Genomic DNA, 23,832 nt, shown 5'->3' on the forward strand with positions numbered 1-23,832 from the left:
TCCATCAAAGGAACATTTTATAAGCTTTAGGAGGCAAAAGAGGAGAATGTGTAACATATGACTTCAAATTCTTAAGATTCTAGAAAATGAAAGATATAGTACCTTTACCAGTATAAACTTGATGCTCATTTCCAACTACATACTTCTCCCTTCCTTCTGTGAGCTCTCTGCAGACAGGGCCCTGTGTTAGGCATGTTTGTATCCCCACTGCCTGGCAGTCAATAAATATTAGTTCAACTAAAGGGTATTTTTCTGTTGTGAATGTCATGACTTTGTGTTACGCTGATCCGCTTCATTGGTCCGCTTAAGCCCTTTTATGCTGCTTCCCTGACTATGTGAGATTACAGCCCTCTCTAAACTCTTAAAGCCTTTGTCATCTGTACGACCCACTCTACTACCTTATGTTATTTAATTGCATCCCTGAACTGGGATGGTAAACTCTGTAAGAGCATAGCAAGGTTCATGCTTCTTTTATATTCACCTTCATTTTGGCAGAGAACAAGGCACAACCCAGGTGTTCAATAAAATACGTCAATTAATTTCTTCTTAATATTATACCTCCAAATTTCATCAATAGTTCTGACTGGCCAATAGTACTTAAGATACATGCTGAATATGTCAAATCTATAATAAGGTGAATTTTAGTTCTATTAATTCAATATTAATAACATCACCACTGCCCAAATATTGATTTTATAAGCAAGACAGGAAGAAAATTTATTGCAACTGAAAATAAATTACACTATTATATAAAAACTGTAATTCAAATGGGTCATGAGGATTTTTGTTTTGTTTTGTTTTTTGAGATGGGGTCTCACTCTGTCACCAGGCTGGAGTGCAGTGGCAAGATCTTGGCTCACTGCACCCTCTGCCTCCTGGGTTCAAGCGATCCTCCTGCCTCAGCCTCCCGAGTAGCTTGGACTACAGGCATGCACCACCACGCCCAGCAAATTTTTGTATTTTTAGTGGAGCTGGGGTTTCACCACATTGGCCAGGATGTTCTCCATCTCTTGACCTGTGATCCACCAGCCTCGCCTCCCACAGTGCTGGGATTACAGGCATGAGCCACCGCCCCCAGCCGGACATTTTAAGCATTTAATTAGTATAGTCAGATATCAGTGGAAATTAACATGTTTTAAGAATCAAAATAGACACTCAATCATTTAAATCTGAAAACTATTCCAAGATATGCATTGTGCGCTTGTACTATGAGAAACTATAGTTTCCCATACACTGGGAGTACATACACTGAAAGAGTGTTTTCATTTTCCTTTCCCCTTCTCCTTTGACAAATATTTGCATCTCTGTGAAACTTTCCTGGTCTCCAAAGATAGAGTTCTATGTACATAGCTATCATGATACGTAAGTACTGTGCTGTAGGAGATTGTTTATACATTCATCTCCTCTACCAGACTGTGCAATCATTAAGAGGAAGAACAATGTCTTATATTTCTATTTCCCAGTTCTTAAAAAAGATCTGGAACAAAATAGGCATTTAATACCTTCTGGATGAGTTGACAAAAGACAGCATAAAGGCATGGCCATATAATTTCAAACAGTTAAGAAGAGTAACAATGAGACTAACATTTGTTGAATGCTTGCTAGGTCTCAGGCACTGTTCTTTGCTAGTTTTGACTCTTTATTTCCCATAACTACCTTAGGATGTTGACACAATCATTATATTTTAGTTTGGAGAGGAGGAAACTGTGTCATGGGCGGTTTTACAACAAACAAACCAACAAATAACATGTTGTCTAAGGGCACAGAATTAGTACGTAGCTTAGCTGGAATTTAAGGCCAGGCCACCTGGCTCCAGGGTCCATCATATTAAACATTGTTCCACAACTAAGGACGCCCCTGAGCAAAAATTCATAATGACCACTTTCAAATAACGAAGTGTAGCTCCACAGTGAGAGGAAATACGTGCTGAGTTGGTATACATGAGGAGTACAGAAAATACAAGGTATACATATAAATACAAGAGATCAATGCACAGTGGTATGAGGGAGTAGCTAAGAGAAAGAGCAATAAAAGGACAAAAATTCATTAAGTGTAGGCAGCAGCGATGATATTTGAATCTGCTGCAGGGGAGCTAGGGAACCTAGATCTAGGCCTGCCACACCCCGACACTTGAGTCATAATTGTGTTTTCTTTCCTGGCAAAACCAATTTCAACCACAGCCATCAACATCTTTTACCCCTTTGAAACCACTCAGGAAGAACAGAAAGATAAGGGTAAATTGTACTCCCTCTGAAAGCCTTAATAAGTTCCTGGTAAATTAGCTCTCCTCTCTCTGAGAGATCTCAAGAGATTCTTAAACTTCTACTGCTGAAAATATTTACAATTTTATTGTTTCTTTTTCTTCTACCCTCTGTGTTCATTGTGCTCTTTGTATTAGCATTCTCTCATTACTCTGGTTACTTTAAATTCTTCATAGTAATCTGTCATCCTCCATTTCTTGGCTTTACTTCTATATCCTTCCTTCTATGCCTCTTATCTGTGAGAGGCTGTGTATTCCAGATGTTTTCTTTTTACATATCTTTTGTTTTTTGGATTCATCCACATGGTCATTTTCTCCACTACAAGCATGTTCATTTTCTGGTGCCAGATGTTGTCAATCAAGGTAACACTTAGTATTCTACTCTCCAAACACTGCCCCAAGCAGTCAGGAAAAGATTTTTCTCTCCCAGTTCTTGCATCGTATATATCCCATACAGCAGGACTTTTCACCTATGAGCATCTAAGGCTACTTGTTACCTACGAGCTATAGTTTTTGTTCTGCAAAACTTAATTTAAGTAGTTGACTTGAAAGGTTATAAAACAAGATGCACATTAGAGGTCAAGGACCCGGTAAAATAGGGAAGCGATGCTTTGAGGAACAAAAGGACAAAACTATGAAAAGAAGATCTGGTCAAGGGAAAGGTCGGTCAGCAAAAGAAACATTTGAATAGAAACAATTTAGCTCTTGAGGCTGGTGGTGTACTCTTAATTTCTCCAGGGGAGAAATAGTGGTTTTATTAAAGATTCATCCACATTGAGTTTGTTTTCATGACAGCACTAGGAGAAAGCTTGGGTCATTTCTGATACATTGGAGTGAAACATCTCCACCCTAGTAAATATGGCAAATTTCCTGTAGCGGCCAGCATTCATCTCCATCCATCATAAGAGCAGCACAGACTATTCACTAGAAACAAATGTTCTAGATACAGTATGTCAAACACAAGATGATGGAAACCCCTGAGAAACCACAGGGAGTGTGCTGGAAGCAAACTGATCAGAATGTTGAAAAGACCTCTGACCATTTTCCACAGCAGAGCATAACTTGGAACCAATGAGAAATAATGCATCTGACTTTCATGAAAGGGTAATGGATGGGCACTTAATATTTGGCCAGCCAGACCTCAGAAAACATGAGCTCTAATAAGGACGGATGATGAGACAAAAATAAATAAATAAGTAGATAGATAACTTTAAAAACAAATTGTTTTCAAAGAAGATTACACAGATAGTGTATTATGCTTACTTTGAAGAATGGTCAGCTTCCAAAAGGTTTCCTTTTGTATTTGAGAATTTCTGATCACTTGGCCACAGAGGCAACCTATTTTCCAAGAACCACTCGGTCATATAAAAAATGTGCAGTTTCCAGATCAATGTTCATAATATTTAGAGAGTAATTCAGGCTATTACTACCTTGATTAATTTCATTTGTCAAAAAGGTATAAAACCAAAAGATAGAGTTCTACTTTTTAATGAAAAAAAGCATTATCTAAACTTAGAAGAGATTTATAGGTGGACCTATCTATTACCTTTCTACCTAGTTATTTATTGAGCTAGCTAACTACCTGTATCTTTTAAAAATACATAAATGTAGCTAATACAATTTTGAATTAAAATGCCAATAACATATAAACTTGATCATCATACAGATATAACTTAGTTTTTAAAGTCACCAATTCATGATTAATATGTAATGTATTAGATTCTTCTTATATGTGATAGACATAACACCTTACAAATGAAGAATAACAAATGTGTTATGTTAATTAAGCAGGAAGCTTCTTTCTATCAGAAAAGTACTTGGTACTAGGCCAGGCGCGGTGACTCACGCCTGCAATCCCAGCACTTTGGGAGACCGAGGTAGGCGGATCATGAGGTCAGGAGATCGAGACCATCCTGGCTAACACTGTGAAACCCCGTCTCTACTAAAAATACAAAAAAATTAGCCGAGTGTGGTGGCAGGCGCATGTAGTCCCAGCAACTCGAGAGGCTGAGGCAGGAGAATGGGGTGAACCCAGGAGGCGGAGCATGCAGTGAGCCGAGATTGCGCTACCGCACTCCAGCCTGGGCAACAGGGCAAGATCTCATGTCAAAAAAAAAAAAAAGTACTTAGTACTACTTAACGTTGCATAAAGTAAAACAGTAAACCACCAGTTAACCTGATCAGTTTTGAGAACCAGGCAAATTAGCAGATATGGGGAACAAGAAAAGACACGAGGAAGGAAAAAGTAAGTTTTGGAATGTATGCATTGATCAGAATTTATTGCCTGAACCTGATTTATCATTAATTTATTTGTTTTTTTATAACATCAGTGTTAGAGAGACACAGATAATATCCCAGAAAAAGCAACTAGGTACTTACTGTGTACTGTAACATATTGTATTAAAATTTAAGAGTTAGCTTTATTAGCATGTTTAAATTTATGAATGTTATAGTAGGTGCTTTGATTTATATAAACTAATACGGGATATACGGCAATTTCAGGTACAGGTCAGTGTACAGAGAGAAGAGTGTCTTAGATCAGTGTTGTTTTTCTCTATGTTCCAAAGAGCCCACAAGTTCCAGAGGCTTACGCAGGGACTTTTTGGAGTGACAAGGGGTTGTCTAGTGGGCACTGCTCCTGGCCCTCCAACCCTGTTTCAAAGAGAGCATTCTGCCCTTATTATTCTGTAGCTCGTTTGAAACCCAGGGGATAACTGTTGGAAAATCACTCCGAGTAAAAAGACAGATGCAGCATGCTTTCTTGGATTTTATATTTTTAATGCTCAAGAAGGAAACAGAACAATGCTTCATGGACTGAAACAGTATAAACACTCAGCTGTACCCAAAAAGGATCAAAGGAGAGGACCTTTCCCTTTGGCCATCATTCCTCAGGTGAAGTGTAGGGAAGTAAGGATTTATTTACTACAAGTCACTTTTATTGAAGTTTGGAAAATGCCACTTCCACTATGTCTCTAAATTCATGTGTGGCTTTTTTTTTTTTTTTTTTTTTTTTTTGCCGGGTCTCACTCTGTCGCACCCAAGCTGGAGGGCAGTGGTAGGATCTCGGCTCACTGTAACCTCTGCCTCCCGGGTTCAAGGGATTCTCCCACCTCAGTCTCCCAAGTAGCTGGGATTACAGGCACCTGCCACCATACCTGGCTAATTTCTTGTATTTTTAGTAGAGACAGTTTCAGCATAGTGGCCAGACTGGTCTCAAAGTCCTGACCTCAGGTGATCCACCCACCTCGGCCTCTCAAAGTGGTGGGATTACAGGTGTGAGCCACAGCACCTGGTCCATTTCTTTATCAATGAAACATACATTCTTTTTAAAAAGATTAGAGGCAAATGGATGATCTTGTGTACAAAGGGACAGATGAAAGGGTTAGGGTGGAATAAGCAAGTGTTGCTTGTCCGCCAAGGGAATGTCACGTACCCGCTTTGATGTATTATACAATACGCTAGCTCCTTTTGGCCTCGCTAGATAATGTCAAGTGAGTGCTATGCAAAGTCCTGGTATTTTAAATATTAATCATGTTCTTCTTGGTTAGAACAGACAAAATTATACATTATGACCTAGAAATGACTAAAACCTACAGAGGTTCTTTACTGTTCTTGTTTACTCACTTGAAATAATTAAATTTATAGTTAGAGAAAATAAATGAGTTAAAGCTGATTTCACAGAGCATTTCATTTAAGTTTCAGCCTAGGAGTCCAAAAGCAAACCAAAGTTCAACTCAAACACTCAGTCATGTTTTGGACACCTACTGTATACCAAAATCCTATGCTCAGCACATTAAAGAATACATAGCTGATTAAGGCACTTTATGCCATCTAGGACCTTGCATTCTAAAGGAAGGATTAGACATGGTCAAGAACTATAATCAGAAGTGAGAATAAAGTGCTAGAAAAAAGAAAACAGATGTCTTGGAGATAAGAGGGAGTGAGCAAGTCTCATCAGGGAAACTGATTAAATTTTATGGAAGATGTGGCATTTAAGATTTACTTTCAAGGTCTAATGATCTTGGCTTATCATTCCCCAGCTGCATGTAACTTCAGACAAGTCATTAAACTCTCTGGGACTCAGTTTCCATATCTGTTAAAGAAAAGAGTAGACTTTTAATATCCCCAAAATCTTTTAGGTTCAGATTTAATGAGTATAAATACATGATTCTTCCTAAGAGAAGGTGGTGGATCCTATCAACTATTCATTCCTCTTTGTTCTCAAAAGTTACACACATGGGACTGGCGTGGTGGCTCATGCTTGTAATCCCAGCACTTTGGGAGGCCAAGGAGGGTGGATCACCTCAGGTCAGGAGTTCGAGACCAGCCTGGCTAACATGGTGAAACCCTGTCTCTACCAAAAATACAAAAATTAGCTTGGTGTGGTGGTGCATACCTTTAGTCCCAGCTACTCAGGAGGCTGAGGCAGGAGGATCGCTTCAACCCAGGAGGCAGAGGTTGCAGTCGTGCCACTACACTCCAGCCTGGGCAACAGAGCAAGAAGCCATCTCAAAAAAAAAAAGGCCAGGCGTGGTGGCTCATGCCTATAATCCCAGCACTTTGGGAGGCTGAGGCGGGTGGATCACGAGGTCAGGAATTCAAGATCAGCCTGACCAAGATGGTGAAATCCCATCTCTACTAAAAATATGAAAATTAGCTGGGTGTGGTGGTGGATGCCTGTAATCCCAGCTGCTCGGGAGGCTGAGGCAGAAAATTGCTTGAACCCAGGAGGCTGGGTTCAAGGTTGCAGTGAGCGAAGATTGTGCCACTGCACTCCAGCCTGGGCAACAGAGTGAGACTCCATCTCAAAAAAAAAAAAAAAAGTCACTTACAGGATACACAAAACACTCAACCAAATGACAAGAGGAATTAAACATGCTCAGATTTAAAGAGACAAGAAGTCAATAATCAAATCCTCATTTAGAAAGTGTCACATACAATAGGGTAACTAAAACTTAAACATCTGGAGAAAACGCAAACAATGTTTAATGCTGGTATGTACCAAGAGACGCGTAGGAATGGCCAATGTGTTCTGAGGAGCTAGGGTCCTCTTTATAGAATGAAAGTCTTGGAAGAGTCTCTCAGCAGGAATGATGTAAATTAAGTGGTGATAACACAGAAATGAGAAAAAATGGAGTGTGAAGGGGGTGCAGAAACATAAAGAACAAATACTGTCTATGTTTTTTCTTTGCTAGAATATAACTGTGCTGAGACCACAAGGATAAAACAACTAAAAGAATTGGCTTTTCCAAGTAAAAAACCAAAACAAAACACTTCTTTTTTTCCTTTCATTCCCTAGTGAATTCTACTAGTGGTTTTATATTCTTTAATCCTTGAAGATGTTACACGATCCCTTGTGAAAGGAGAACAGCTCAGGTTGGTTGGGGGTGATGGGAAAGGTATGGCTGATAAAGACACACAGAGTCTATAGAAGTTTTCTTTTTAGGCAGAATACATGTCAACTCAGAGAGAATTTGAGAATAAAACAGAGATTTCAATTTTTTTTTTTTTTTTGAGACGGAGCCTCACTCTGTCGCCCAGGCTGGTGTGCAGGGGCGCGATCTCAGCTCACTGCAAGCTCTGCGTCCCAGGTTTACGCCATTCTCCTGCCTCAGCTTCCTGAGTAGTGGGGACTACAGGCGCCCACCACCACGCCCAGCTACTTTTTTGTATTTTTAGTAGAGATGGGGTTTCACCGTGTTAGCCAGTATGGTCTCAATCTCCTGCCCTCGTGATCCTCCTGCCTCAGCCTTCCAAAGTGCTGGGATTACCGGCGTGAGTCACCGTGCCCAACCAACTTTTTTTTTTGTTTTTTTCTTTGCTACATTTGTATTAGTTCTTCCCATCACCTTCTGCATCCCAGCTGTTCCTTTCCGGTACAGGTTAAATCATCTTTTCTTATAGCAGACTGTAGGTGACCAATAAACCTCTGCTGACACAAACAAGCCTTGGGATTTATCATGAATGGGGTGGGGGAAACTGTTCTCCCTCTGAGACATGGTGACAGCCAGCCTGCCTTTCCTCTGGCACTAGGACCACTCAGCCTTTTCTTTTGGACCAACCTCATATATCAGCGGCCAGATGCAGGTCTCCTTTAAAAGAGAGTATGCACGATCTAGGCTAATACCTAGGACCCCTCTTTCTATCTCTTAGTCAAGATTTCTTACACTGATGTATGTTGAGATTACAGTTTTTACTGTAACAGACCTAGCCAAGAAAAGCTGCTGTAATTTACAGCAGGCTTGCAGGGAAACAGCCAATGGATGATCATTAATTTAAACTGTAAATAAGATCCTGCTTTATTCTGGACTCTGATCTCCGGTAGTGCCCCTAACAAGCTGCCTGCAAAGCCAAGGCATGAAGCCTGCTGTTTCCAACATGATGATTGAAGAACTGCTCTTGTCCACACAAACAGCTAAAAATAGCTATAAGAATGTGAAGGCAAAAAACAGGTTTCGGGGAATGCAGAGAGTTACCCTGATGTTGTCAGTTTTATTCCAGTTGCTCCCACTAGTGTGAAAAGCAGAGAGAAGTATCTGGTACAAAAGATTTTTACTTGCTAGATAGCACCCTGGAGATCTGAGAGAATTAATACAACTTTTTAAAGGAGTCTGCCCTTATCACTGGAGGATAGCATAAGTCCTAGAAGAATTGGAGCACATTTGAGCACTGCCTTTGTTCTGCATAATTAACAGAGCCTGAAATTTCTTTTTTCTTTTTGTTTTAACATAAATTCTCATTGACTGGAGAAGATATATTCACACTTCAAAATGTTGTGCAAGTACTATCTCTTTGATTCCAATATGTCCTTTGGGTGGGCGGAATACATATTTCATGGTAATAAATTCACCTCATAAGTAGAAAAACTGTGCACAAATATACTGCTATGTCAACTTTATTGATTTGTGTACCATTGTTAAGACCTTCATCGTCCTCCAATATTTCTTCAATCTACTGGCATCTCAGAAAGTGACTATAGGGGCCTCATTTATCTACAGAGGAAAAGATCCCTTCCTTTAGGTTCACTCATAACACTGTGATTTAAACAGCTCAGGACCACCTCTGATCTGAAGGGTAACAGTCCCAGAGAAAGCCATTCCCTCATAGTCGTGCACAGGGACTTCTCTTTTTCTAGAACTAGGGAGCGTCAAGTCTTAAGATCAGTAAAATGCCCATGGCTAACTGCCCCTTTAAACGTCCTTCAGGTAACTATGGACTAATTACGCAGCCTGATTCATGGTATATTGACGTGAGTGGATTCGATGGTTGGGCTTGTTGCTGTATTATTACCTCTCTGTTTCCCTTCCAGTCTTAGCAGCTACATCTGGACTTGAGCATCTCACTCCTTAAGTCCTGCTCCTGAAAACAATCCTGGAGTTTCTGGATCATCATCATATATTCTGCAGCTACAGAAAAGCCTATAGTCAGATTCGGTATTTGGCATCTTTTTTTTTTTTTTTCCCTCATGTTTTTCTCTAACAGCATCAATGAAACAGAGAGTATCATTGATTATTCTGAGGTCTCTTCCAGGCATAAAGTTATTCTGTTTTCCTATATTTCTTTACAAATGTAGAAAATGTAAATGATTCACCCAGAGCCACCTGTTAGGTGGAAGTAGATTCAAGACAGGGACTTAGATTCCTGAATCTTAGTTCAGGGATCTTTAAATTACAAAACGTCATGCCACATCCAGTACTAGAACATAGGACCTCTGAGGATGAGTTGCTGGCTTATTTCTCTTTATATCCTACAGTGCATAGCACATTGCCTAACATACAGTTTGCTGATTGTTAAAATTAAATTTGCTAAAAATATGAACTGAAGAAAAATCAATAGAGATTACAAAAATCGATACAAAGCCAACAAACAACTAAATCTCATCATAAAAATAAAAGATATAAGTTCAGTTCCTCAATTTGGGATTAAATACAGCAGATCAAAATTGTTTAGACGTAATTGTTAATGAAGTAACCAGCCAGTAAAGGGAGGATAGGAATGTTTGGGGTATAGTTCTAATTTGTGAGGTTGACATTATTGGTTGTGTGGTACTGTGGCCATCAGCCACACATGGCTATATCAATTTAAATTAATTAAAATTAAATGAAATTTAAAATCCAATTACTCAGTTACACTAGCCATATTTCAAATACTCAACAGCTATAAATTGTTAATGTCTAAAGTACAGAAGAGCTTAGAAGAAAATTTCTATCATCACAGAAAGCTCTGCTGGACACTGCAGGAAGGAAAAAGAATGAAATGCAGAGAAAACATTAATTAAGCTTTTACTATTCTGTGCTAAGCATTTGAAATGCCTAATTTCATATAATCCTCAAAACTTCCCACATGAGGTAGGTACTATAACTGTCCCCCTTTTAAACTGAATCCCACTGTGCTTGGAGAGATTAAGTAAATCACCATGCTTATATACTTGGTAATCGGTTTAGCCGGGTTTTCTCTCTTCTTCTTACTCCAGAGTCTATGCTCAACTGAAAAGTTATGTTGTCTCTACTGAAGAACTTGAAATGCTTACAGCCAGAGTGAACATTACACTTTATATCAGTAGTTCTTAATCCTAGATACCTATCAGAAGCATCTGGGGAGCTTTACCAAGATATAGTTACCTAAACCCTAATCCAGAGCAACAGTGGTGGTGAGAGGTGACAACGTGCTAGCAGCCCTAGCTTGGTCTCTGCACCTCCTCAGCCTTGGCACACACTCTGGCCGTGCTTGAGGAGCCCTTCAGCCTGCCGCTGCACTGTGGGAGTCCCTCTCTGGGCTGAACGAGGCTAGAGCCGGCTCCCTCTGCTTGCCAGAGGTGTGGAGGGAGAGGCACGGGTGGGAACTGGGCCAGCACGGGTTCCAGGTGGATGCAGGCTTGGTGGTCTCTGCACTCGGAGCAGCCGGCCAGCACGGCCAGCCCTGAGCAATGAGGGGCTTAGCACCGGGGCCAACAGCTGGGAAGGATGGGCTGGGTCCACCAGCACTGCCGGCCCGCCTGCGCTGTGCTGGAATTCTAGTCAGGCCTCAGCCACCTCCCTGCGGGGCAGGGCTCGGGACCTGCAGCCCACCATGCCTGAGCCGCGCCCCCTGCCTCCATGGGCTCCCACGTGGCCCAAGCCTCCCCCATGGGCGCCACCCCCTGCTCTGCAGCGCCCAGTCCCATCCACCGCCCAAGGGCTGAGGAGTGCAGGTGTGCAGCCCGGGACTGGTGGGCAGTTCTGCCCAGGGCCAGACACAGGATCAACTAGGCAAAGCCAGCTGGGCTCCTGAGTTGGGTGGAGACTAGGAGAACTTTTCTGTCTAAAGGATTGTAAATGCACCAATTATCACTCTGTGTCTAGCTCAAGTTTTGTAAATGCACCTATCAGCACCCTGTCAAAATGGACCAATCAGCTCTCTGTAAAATGGACCAATCAGCAGGATGTCAGTGGGGTCAGATAAGAGAATAAAAGCAAGCTGCTGGAGCCAGCAGTGGCAACCCGCTCGGGTCCCCTTCCGCGCTGTGGAAGCTTTGTTCTTTCCCTCTTCACAATAAATCTTGCTGCTGCTCACTCTTTGGGTCCGTGCCACCTTTATGAGCTGTAACACTCACCACGAAGGTCTGCAGCTTCACTCCTGAAGCCAGCAAGACCACAAACCTACCGGGAGGGATGAACAACTCCGGACAGGAGGAACGAACAACTCCAGACGCATCGCCTTAAGAGCTGTAACACTCACTGCGAAGGTCTGCAGCTTCACTCCTGAAGCAGGTGAGACCACGAACCCACTAGAAGGAAGAAACTCTGGACACATCTGAACATTTGAAGGAACAAACTCCGGACACACCATCTTTAAGAACTGTAACACCGTGAGGGTCCATGGCTTCATTCTGTAAGTCAGCGAGAACAAGAACCCACCAATTCCAAACACGTTTTGGTGACCATGAAGGGACTATTGCCTATCACCAAGCAGTGAGACCATTGCCTATCACCAAGCAGTGAGTACCACTGGATCCTTTTCACTTGCTATTCTGTCCTATTTTTCCTTAGAATTCAGGGGCTAAATACTGGGCACCTGTTGGCCAGTTAAAAGCAACTAGTGTGGCCACTGAACTAAAGACATGGGTGTCAGGCTTTCTGGGAAAGGGCTCTCTAACAACCCCCAACTCTTTGGAGTTGGGAGTATTGGTTTGCCTGGAACCAGTTTCCACTTTTCCTCTACTTCTGGGCTGAGCCGAGGGTCGACACAAAGGAAAGCCATTGAGCTCTGGGGTCCCGACAACAAGTTGGTTGACCCTGCAGCCATGAGGGGAACTCTCAAAGTCATGTCGCCCAAGCAAGACTCCCCCATCTATTCTACCTACCCTGACCCTTGTCTCCTGGATCCTAACGCCTGTCAGACAAACTTCCTCTTGCCTCTCTTCTCTGAGGCTAGTCCTTCTTCTAAAAATTGCTCCCTGTCTCTGGTGCTTTACTAGTTTCTCCCATAAGAATGATTTCTAGTATAAACTCCAGGACTCTGTTACCTTCTCTAGGCACCTGGGCTCACCAATCAGAAAGACATAATTTTTGCCCAAAGTCCCATGGTAGGGGGTACTATCTGGAATTTTAGGATCCCACCTCAGACTAGCAGGCTTAACAAAAGCTATTCCTGAAGCTACAATATGGGGAGTCTCAGAAATTGTGTCCTTCCTATTCCTATAAGTGAGGACAAAAGGTGTCACTCTTCCAACTCAAGATCCCTTCCCTCCCTCAGGGCATGGTCCTCCACTTCATTTCTGGGGCATAACATCTTTACAGGACATGGGCAAGGTCCCAATACTAACAGGAGAATGCTTAGGACTCTAACAGGTTTTCGAGAATGCGTCAGTAAGGGTCACTAAATCCGATCTTCCTCGGTCCTCCTTGTGGTCTGGGAGGAAAACTAGTGTTTCTGCTGCTGTGTCAGTGAGCGCAACTATTCCAATCAGCAGGGTCCAGGGACCGCTGCGGATTCTTGGGCAGGGGGAGAAACAAAACAAACCAAAACCGCGGGCAGTTTTGTCTTTCAGATGGGAAACACTCAGGCATCAACAGGCTCACCCTTGAAATGCATCCTAAGCCATTGGGACCAGTCTGACCCACAAACCCTGAAAAAGAGGCAGCTCATTTTTTTCTGCACTCAGGCTTGGCCCCAATATTCTCTCTCTGATGGGAAAAAATGGCCACCTGAGGGAAGTACAAATTACAATACTATTCTGCAGCTTGACCTTTTCTGTAAGAGGGAAGGCAAATGGAGTGAAATACCTTATGTCCAAGCTTTCTTTTCATTGAAGGAGAATACACAGCTAGGCAAAGCTTGCAATTTACATCCCACAGGAGGAACTTTCAGCTTACCCCCAAATCCTAGCTTCCCTATAGCTCCCCTTCCTATTAATGATAATCCCCCTCTAATCTCCCCTGCCCAGAAGAAAATAAGCAAAGAAATCTCTAAAGCACCAAAAACCACCAGGCTATTGGTTATGTCCCCTTCAAGCTGTAGGGGGAGGATAATTTGGCCCAACCCAGGTACATGTCCCTTTCTGTCTCTTTCTGATTTGAAGCAGATCAAGGTAGACCTGGGGAAGTTTTCAGATGATCCTCATAGGTACACAGATGTCCTACAGGGCTTAGGGCAAACCTTCAACCTCGCTTGGAGAGATATCATGTTACTGTTAGATCAAACCCTGGCCTTTAATGAAAAGAATGCGGCTTTAGCTGCAGCCCGAGAGTTTGGAGATACTTGGTATGTTAGTCACGTAAAGGATAGAATGATAATGGAAAAAAGGGACAAATTCCCTACTGGTCAGCAAGCCATCCCTAGTATGGATCTCCACTGGGACCTCGACTCAGATCATGGGGACTGGAGTCATAAACATCTGTTGACCTGTGTTCTAGAAGGACTAAGGAGAATTAGGAAAAAGCCCATGAATTATTCAATGATGTCTACCGTAACTCAGGGAAAGGAAGAAAATCCTTCTGCCTTCCTCAAGCGGCTATGGGAGGTCTTAAGAAAATATACTCCCCTGTCACCTGAATCACTCGAGGGTCAACTGGTTCTAAAAGATAAGTTTATTACCCAATCAGCCACAGATATCAGGAGAAAACTCCAAAAGCAAGCCCTTGGGCCCTGAACAAAATGTGGAGGAGTTATTAAACCTGGCAGCCTTGGTGTTCTATAATAGGGACCAAGAGGAACAAGTCCAAAAGGAAAAGTGAGATCAGAGAAAGGCCGCAGCCTTAGTCATGGCCCCCAGACAAACAAATCTTGGTGGTTCAGAGAGGACAGAAAATGGAGCAGGCCAATCACCCGGTAGGGCTTGTTATCAGTGTGGTTTACAAGGACACTTTAAAAAAGACTGTCCAGTGAGAAATGAGCTGCCCCCTCGTCCATGTCCACTATGCCAAGGCAATCACTGGAAGGTGCACTGCCCCACAGGATTAAGGTTCTCTGGGACAGAAGCCCCCAACCAGATGATCCAACAACAGGACTGACAGTGCCTGGGACAAACACCAGCTCATGTCATTACCCTTACTGAGCCCTGGGTATGCTTAACCATTGAGGGCCAGGAAATTGACTTCCTCCTGGACACTGGCGCAACCTTCTCAGTGTTGATCTCCTTTCCTGGACGACTGTCCCCAAAGTCTGTTACCATCCGAGGAATTATGGGACAGCCTGTAACCAGGTATTTCTCCTACCTCCTCAGTTGTAATTGGGAGACTTTGCTCTTTTCACATGTCTTTCTTGTTATGCCTGAAAGTCCCACACCCTTATTAGGGAGGGATATATTAGCCAAAGCTGGAGCTATTATCTACATGAATATGGGGAACAAGTTACCCATTTGTTGTCCCCTACTTGAAGAGGAAATCAACCTTCAAGTCTGGGCATTGGAAGGACAATTTGGAAGGGCAAAAAATGCCCACCCAGTCCAAATCAGGTTAAAGGATCCCACCACTTTTCCTTATCGAAGGCAATATCCCTTAAGGCCTGAAGCTCATAAAGGTTTACAGGATATTGTTAAACATTTAAAAGCTCAAGGCTTAGTAAGGAAATGCAGCAGTCCCTGCAACACCCCAACTCTAGAAGTATAAAAACCGAATGGTCAGTGTAGACTAGTGCAAGACCTTAGGCTCATCAATGAGGCAGTAACTCCTCTATATCCAGTTGTATCCAACCCCTATACTCTGCTCTCTCAAATACCAGAGGAAGCAGAATGGCGCACAGTTCTGGACCTCAAGGATGCCTTCTTCTATATTCCCCTGAACTCTGACTCCCAGTTTCTCTTTGTCTTTGAGGATCCCACAGACCACACATTCCAACTTATGTGGATGGTCTTGCCCCAGGGGTTTAGGGATAGCCCTCATCTGTTTGGTCAGGCACTGGCCCAAGATCTAGAGCCATACAACTAATACCCCTACTTATAGGGTTAGGAATGGCTACTGCTATAGGAACCGGAATAGCCAGTTTATCTACTTCATTATCCTACTACCACACACTCTCAAATGATTTCTCAGACAGTTTGCAAGAGATAACAAAATCTATCCTTACTCTACAATCCCAAATAGACTCTTTGGCAGCAGTGACTCTCCAGAACCACCGAGGCCTGGACCTCCTCACTGTGGAGAAAGGAGGACTCTACACCTTCTTAGGGGAGGAGTGTTGTTTTTATACTAACCAGTCAGCGATAGTAGGAGATGCTGCCCAGCATTTACAGGAAACGGCTTCTGAAATCAGGCAACGCCTTTCAAATTCTTATACCAACCTCTGGAGTTGGGCAACATGGCTTCTCCCCTTTCTAGGTCCCATGGCAGCCATCTTGCTGTTACTCGCTTTTGGACCCTGTATTTTTAACCTCCTTGTTAAACTTGTTTCCTCTAGAATCCAGGCCATCAAGCTACAGATGGTCTTACAAATGGAACCCCAAATGAGTTCAACTAACAACTTCTACTGAGGACCCCTGGACTGATCTGCTGGCCCTTTCACTGGCCTAAAGAGTTCCCCTCTGGAGAACACTACAACCACAGGGCCCCTTCATCGCCCCTATCCAGCAGGAAGTAGCTAGAGCAGTCATTGGCCAAATTCCCAACAGTAGTTGGGGTGTCCTGTTTAGAGGGGGGATTGAGAGGTGACAATGTGCTAGCAGCCCTTGCTCACTCTCAGCACCTCCTTGGCTTCGGCATCCACTCTAGCCGCACTTGAGGAGCCCTTCAGCCTACCACTGCACTGTGGGAACCCCTCTCTGGACTTGCCAAAGCCAGAGCTGGCTCCCTCTACTTGTGGGGAGGTGTGGAGGGAGAGGCGCGCAGATGGAAACTGGGGCTGCCTGTGGTGCTCTCAGGCCAGTGCAAGCTCCAGGTGGGTGTGGGCTTGGCGGGCCGCATTCAGAGCGGCTGGCCAGCGCCTCCGGCCCTGGGCATAGAGGGGCTTAGCACCCGTGCCAGCCACTGCGAAGGGTGCGGCCCGCCCATGCGGCACTCAAATTCTTGCAGGGCCTCAGCCACCTCCCCGCGGGCCATGCCTGAGCCCCTCCCCCACCCTAGTGGGCTCCCACGTGGCACAAGCCTCCCTGACGAGCACCACCCTCTGCTCCATGGGGCTGAGGAATGTAGGCGCGCAGTGAGGGACTGGCAGGCAGCTCCTCCCCCAGCCCCGGCACAGGATCCACTAGGTAAAGCCAGCTGGGCTCCTGGATCAGGTGGGGATTTGGAGAACTTTTATGTCTAGCTAAAGGATCGTAAATGCACCATTCAGCACTGTGTCTAGCTCAAGGTTTGTAAACGCACCAATCAGCAACCTGTCAAAAGAGACTAATCAGCTCTCTGTAAAATGGATCCATCAGCTCTCTGTAAAATGGATCCATCAGCTCTCTGTAAAATGGACCAATCAGCAGGCTGTGGGTGGGATCAGATAAGGGCATAAAAGCAGGCTGCCCGAATCAGCTGTGGCAACCTGCTCGGGTCTCCTTCCCTGCTGTGGAAGCTTTGTTCTTTTGCTCTTCGCAATAAACCTTGCTGCTGCTCACTCTTTGGGTCTGCGCTGCCTTTGTGAGCTATAACACTCTCCGTGAAGGTCTGCAGCTTCACTCCTGAAGCCGGCGAGACCACGAACCCACTAGAAGGAAGAATCTCCAGACACATCTGAACATCTGAAGGAAAAACTCTGGACACACCATCTTTAAGAACTGTAACACTCACCGCAAGGGTCCGTGGCTTCATTCTTGAAGTCAGCGAGACCAAGAACCCACCAATTCCGGACACAGTGGGGCTAAGGCTTGCAAATTTGGGGACCACTTTTGACATGCAGCCAGAATTGAGAGTGCACCTTTTGACATGCAGCCAGAATCAAGAGTGATTGCTTAAGAGATATTTTCATCACCTTCCATAGTCCAGTTGGCAAAATGCAGACCCTACCCAAGGTCACTAACAGTAGCTAATGAAAAATCTGAGATGTGAACATAGACATCAAGTGCTACCTTCATAACACATTATGGTTTAGGGTATGTTAATGAATGACACGTTTCTATTTCCTGATTAATACTATTAGTTCATGTAACCTATGTACTACTTATCAATTGTATGTCAGAATTCAGAATTTGATAATGCAAGTTTATAAAAACAAAGGTACAGATGTAGTACCACTCTCCTTCTGAGACAAATAAATGTCTTTCTCATTTAAAAGCAATATTTTCTTCCTAAAAAATGACATATCCGAGCAGTAGATAAGCTCTCTTAATAGGAGACGTATGACATAGTGGAACAAGTATGACTGCTAACCAAGACACCTTAATTCTAGTCCTAATCATGGCCATAACTCTGCAATGGGCACAATCTATTTCTTTCCTCTGAATCTCAGTTTTCTTATCTGTAAAATAAGGGTGTTGTATATGATGATCTCCAAGGCTTCTTGCAGCTAAGATCCATGCTCAGAAGGGACTAATCTTATCACTCTTTCCAAGCTACTCTATTCTGCTAAATGCATTGCATTCATCCTGACATTTGTGTGCAGACTGAACAAACTTTAAAAATGAAACTTCATATCTGCTGTAGGACAATGCATTCACTTACATTCTAGTTAATCTATTTGTTCCATGTCGAGGAAAAACTGGGCCATCAGATGAAAATCCATCTTTTCTGCTGTCTTGTCAAGACTCATTCGGATTCTTGTGATTGACTGGTCAGAACTCTTACTAGAGAGTCAGCAGCATCCACCCAACAAGACTCATTCTTTGTAGCTGCCTTTCAGAAATGGTAATGATCTACCTACCCCCCTCGCCCTTTTACATTCACAGCTGCTGATCTGAAAATTATGATGTGTCACACATTTTACAACCTTAACATCCATCAACTCATCTTTACATTTCTAATCCCAGCTTAACTATAATGGATTTTTAGGTAGCTAGAGATGTTAGCCAATCAAGACAGAAGTCACATCATGAAGGAGTAGCATACTGAATATACATTTCTTACCTTACGCTTGTTGGTAGGACACACATAGAGATAGCTCAAAATGGTTTTCAAACCAACTTTATCATTCAGCTTCTCATAGGTTGTTCCATAATCGGTTGACCTGTAATTCAAAAAGAGCATTAATGAGGACAGAAGTAGACGTCATTTGACTGCTTGTCAGTATAATGCATATTTTACATAGTAGAATGGCTCTCAGGAGATTTCTCAATGATTCATGTAGTATATAATGATGCTTAATGATGTACACAGTAGCATCATGTGAGTGGTTAAAATCTGCATTTAAATTGAATTGGTAAAAATTAAAACTCCATCTCTCTACTGCTCCTTAATGTATGCACATTGCATAAAGAATGTGGTTAATTTAAAAATAATAAGAGATGAGAGTGCCCCTTGATTTGACCAAATAATTAAAGAGTTTTTAGTTAGATATGACATTTCCAAACTTTTACTTTATGTGTGGCGCAGTAGAAAAGCAGGTTCTCGTGATTTATCTACAAATTGTGTTTTCTTTCATGAGTCAGGGAATATATGGTGGATCAGTCCCTTTAAAGGTCAGTCAGTCTTATTATTTAAGGGCAAGAAAATATCTCAATAATAAGTGAGATTTCACTAATTTCTTACTCCATGGCCTTTTCCAGTGTTAAGCAATCTGAAGTCAGGAGGACATGACTTCTCGACACTGACTCTGTTTTTCCTATAGAGCCTCTCAACTTTAGCCATTGGTCAACAAATTATTCATGCAGATTAAATAAATTGCTTTTAATTACCTTCTCTATGAAGGTCTACTCTATTTCAGAATTTTAATCTTATTGTATCATCATGACAGCTATGTACAGCAGGGATTATTATTTGTATTTGATGACAATGGCTGAGAGAACTTCAGTAACTTGTTCGAAGAAATTTAAAAATTTTCCTGATAAATGGGCAGCTAGAAATTGAATTCAGGTATTTTAGCCTAAGCCCCATGTTGCTTTCATTATACCTCAACTTTTTTTTTTTCCCTTTTTTCTTTTCTTTTTTTTTTTTTTTTTTTTTTTTAATTTAAAGAAGATAGGGCTGAGCACAGTGGCTTACGCCTGTAATCCCAGCACTTTGGGAAACCAAGATGGATCAATCACTTGAGGTCAGGAATTAGAGACTAGCCTGGCCAACATGGTGAAACTCATTCTCTACCAAAAATACAAAAATCAGCCTGGTGTGATGGCACACACCTGTAGTCCGAGCTACTTGGGAGGCTGAGGCACAAGAATCACTTGAAACCAGGAGGCAGAGGTTGTAGTGAGCCAAGATCACACCACTGCACTCCAGCCTGGGCCAAGGGGCAAGACTTTATCTCAAAACAAAAAAAAAAGGCCAGGCGTGGTGGCTTACACCTGTAATCCCAGCACTTTGGGAGGCTGAGGTGGGCAGTTCATGAGGTCAGGAGTTTGAGACCAGCCTGGCCAACATGGTGAAACCCTGTCTCTACTAAAAATACAAAAATTAGCCAAGCGTGGTGACAGGTGCCTATAATCCCAGCTACTCAGGGGGCAAAGGCAGGAGAATTGATTGAACCCGGGAGGTGGAGGTTTTGCAGTGAGCCAAGATAGTGCCACTGCACTCCAGACTGGGTAGAGTCTTGTCCAGAGCAAGACTCCATCTCAAAAAAAAAAAAAAAAAAAAAAAGAAGAAGAAGAAGATAGATATAAAATGATATAAAATTTCCTTTCAGCTTTCTTACTTAGGAGATTGTTGATAAAATTCATTCATTCATTCACATTTTGTAGTGCTCCTAAGGCATACCAGTGTTGCTAAGTGCAAGGACACAGCACACAGCCTCTACTATCAAGTATGTCACACTTTTATTTGAAAGAAATATAAACAAATATTTAGAATATGTTAAGTGCAAAGACAGAGATATGAGTTAACAATGCTTAGAAATTAAAGTTGATTTAATTAGAAAAACACAAAAATTGTAAGCATCTTAATTAATTTCTGATACTGGTAAAAGTTACAAATTCTTACAGGCCACAACGACTAAGTAGAAGTGTGTGTTAACAACTTCACTACAGTCCGTTCAGTATATATGGTGGACCAAACACTGGAGCAAGAAAGCTGTATAAAAGTGATCCTGGACCTAGGAATTTAGGATTTATTCTGGCTGGAGATTCAAGATATTTCTTCCTAAAATTTATACATAGATGGCAAACAGAAAAAGGGTCAACAATTTAGAGGATTGAGATGCCATTCCTAATCGCTGAGGAATAAAGTACTATGCAAAACTTCTTGAAATAACTATGAACCTCAAAAACGGGTAAGTTTAGAAAACAAAATTAGAGCATCACAGACTAGATGTTACCTTTGTAACAAAAATATATACCTGGCTTATTTCAGGACCAGTCTCTGCACTATTATAATCAAACACACATTAGCTTAATAGCCAAGAATATTTGAGGAGCATTCCAGAACTATTTCACAGGATATCTTATTAATGAATCACAACAAAACTTCTTAAAATCTTCCTTTCAAATCTTTTTCTCAAAAATTCATAGCTTATTTGAGGGAATTTTCTGGTATTCTCTAAGAAATGTCTAAGATTTCTTCCCTAGCCCAGTCCACTCTTTTTTTTTTTTTCTTTTTTGAGATGGAGTCTCACTTTGTCACCCAGGCTGGAGTGCAGTGGGGTGATCTCGGCTCACGGCAACCTCTACCTTCTGGGTTCAAACGATTCTCCTGCCTCAGCCTCCTGAGTAGCTGGGATTACAGGCACACATCACCACACCCGGCTAATTTTTGTATTTTTAGTAGAGATGGGGTTTCACCAAGTTGGTCAGGCTGGCCTTGAACTCCTAACCTTAGGTGATCCACCCACCTCAGTCTCCCAAAGTGTTGGGATTACTGGCGTGAGTCAAGGCACTCAGCCCCTAGTCCACTCTTGGTGTTTTGTCTTTTTTTCCATTCTTATCTTATCCTCCTGAGTCAACATTCTCTTTCTAGAAGGTCTTGTGTGTGTCTCACATGTTGCTAGCCTTATTCTACCTCCTTTTATTGTACAGTGTTTTTTCTATTCATTATTCTGAACAATACTCCCAAGTTCCAGAACCAAAAAAAAAAAAAAAAACAAAAAAACAAAAAAAAACAGATGCAAAATCTACCTGGGGGGTGGCAGGAAAAGAATGAAATGTGTAAATACTGCTACATTAATAAATTTAGCCTGATGATAGGTGGAAATCAGTAAGACTACATTAAAGACAAGAGAATGGTTCAATTTTCCTAGTGGAATAATGAGAAAAAGAGACTACAAAAGTAGGAACTAGTCTATATAGAGTGTGACGAGTTTCTTATAATTTCTATTAACTTGATCCTTGAGCTATTCGACGAATACTTTTACATTTAAAAAAACAAGGCATAGAAAGGCAAATGAGGATTATAAGGATGCTACATACAATCATCCTTATTTGCATGTGTGTGTGTCTGTGTGGGTGGGTGAGTGGGTGCGTATTAAACTCTAATCCTAATGTGACAAGATGACAATTGAGTGACTTAGTCAGATTTACATTAGCAACTTTTTTTTTCAGGAAGCTTACACTACGTTATTGGACATTTTTATCTTATTGTAACATAATTCATCCAGCAATCCAGATGCTTCAAGGTATCCATCATTTTTTGGTGCCATCTCTTGTTTCTTGATTTTACAAAGCATAAAAGTTAACCCAAATTTTGATAATTCTCCACTCGAGCAGAATTGAATATTTAAACATCATGGCTTTGTAATAAGCAATTGATAGAAAATGATGCATTTTCATATATCCAAGTGGTATAGATTAGCGGTTGTCCAAGGGTGTCCCACAGAACTAGAATTAGATAGTGTTGATAAGTTTCATTGGCAGAACCAACAATCAGCTGGCGTACATTGGTATGGCAGTACAAAAGTAAAAATAGTAAATACTTTCAAACCAGTTGATAAATAGTTACTGCACCAAGTTCTCTGAGTAGTTTTTCCTGTGAGCCTTTTCACCATGCCACTCAGGGGCCTTTCAAGTTTCCTCACAGTATAGCAAACAAAAGATTGAGGCCTGGCACAGCAGAGATCCTCAACAAACTTGCTCCAGCACAGACACCTGTGCTGATCTGTCAAGGCCTTTGCCAATCAGGCTGCACCCCAGTGGGGGACTCAGTGACCCTGGGTTGGCATTGCCATCATGGAAGGCAATTTCTAGTGCCCATCTGTAAGCCCTGATTCACAGCTAAGAGATGCTTCCAGCTCTACTCACACATTTATGGGAGCTGTAGTCACCTATGGACATGAGCTCCAAAAGAGCAGAGGATGCCTTTTACCTAACAAAGAGTTGAGTGGATGTGCTGGTTAAATATTTTCACTATCAACCCTAGGTATGGAAGAGGAGGACATTTTCCAAGAACAAAAAATATTGAGAAATGTGTGATTAGGCAACATTTAATATTCCTTTACTTCATAACGTTTCACAAACTATATTATTCTAATATATATTGAACCTCTTAAGAGCATATTTCATACAACATTTTCTAAACATATTTGATGATAGGATCCATTCTTGAGGGATATCTAATGAGATTAGTGTTCTGAGCAACACACTTTGGGAAGCATAAGATCAAAGATAAAGAAAGGAAAAGAAAGGTATAGATCTTAATTTCATAAGAAAGAGGAACTATAAAAGTATCTCAAATGAAAATTGCAAACAGAAATGCCAGCCTGTACTAATCATAAAGTGACTACTATTATAATAGAAAAACAAAAAAACAAAAAAACAAAAAAAAGGAAAGGAGCTTAAAATGTGTATCTTAAACACTCATAATTAAGATGCGACATATGCAGCCTTGAATTCTTCACTTGTACCATTTTAAAAAAATCATTTCAAAGCAAGCATTTTTATTTTCAGGCTTTGTTTACAGGTTGACTTATCTATAAATGAAAAAGAGAGCTTCTGTCAACACTTATACTGTGCCAGAAGAGGCTAAAAGCTTAACAAAATAAGCATTCCATGAAAATAAATATGCAAGTGAATAAATTAAGGTTCACTTTCTTCTGCTTTTGATCTTTAATCTTCACACTACTGTTTTTACAAATATATCTTAGTGGCTTTTAGAACA

At 41.8% G+C, this 23,832-nt stretch overlaps 1 protein-coding gene across 4 annotated transcripts in view; it reads right to left on the bottom strand.

Moving 5' to 3' along the window:
- SORCS1 (sortilin related VPS10 domain containing receptor 1) overlaps positions 1–23,832 on the bottom strand; it is a 589,929-nt gene that overhangs the window by 246,211 nt on the left and 319,886 nt on the right. For all 4 annotated transcript variants that reach the window (XM_015148114.3, XM_077945596.1, XM_001083180.5 and 1 more), the window contains exon 3: positions 18,724–18,823. In XM_015148114.3, the coding sequence (XP_015003600.2) occupies positions 18,724–18,823 (100 nt within the window). The remainder of the gene's footprint in view (positions 1–18,723; positions 18,824–23,832) is intronic.

The sequence above is a fragment of the Macaca mulatta genome, chromosome 9 (genome assembly GCF_049350105.2).
Source record: "Macaca mulatta isolate MMU2019108-1 chromosome 9, T2T-MMU8v2.0, whole genome shotgun sequence".
NCBI classification, from domain to species: domain Eukaryota; kingdom Metazoa; phylum Chordata; class Mammalia; order Primates; family Cercopithecidae; genus Macaca; species Macaca mulatta.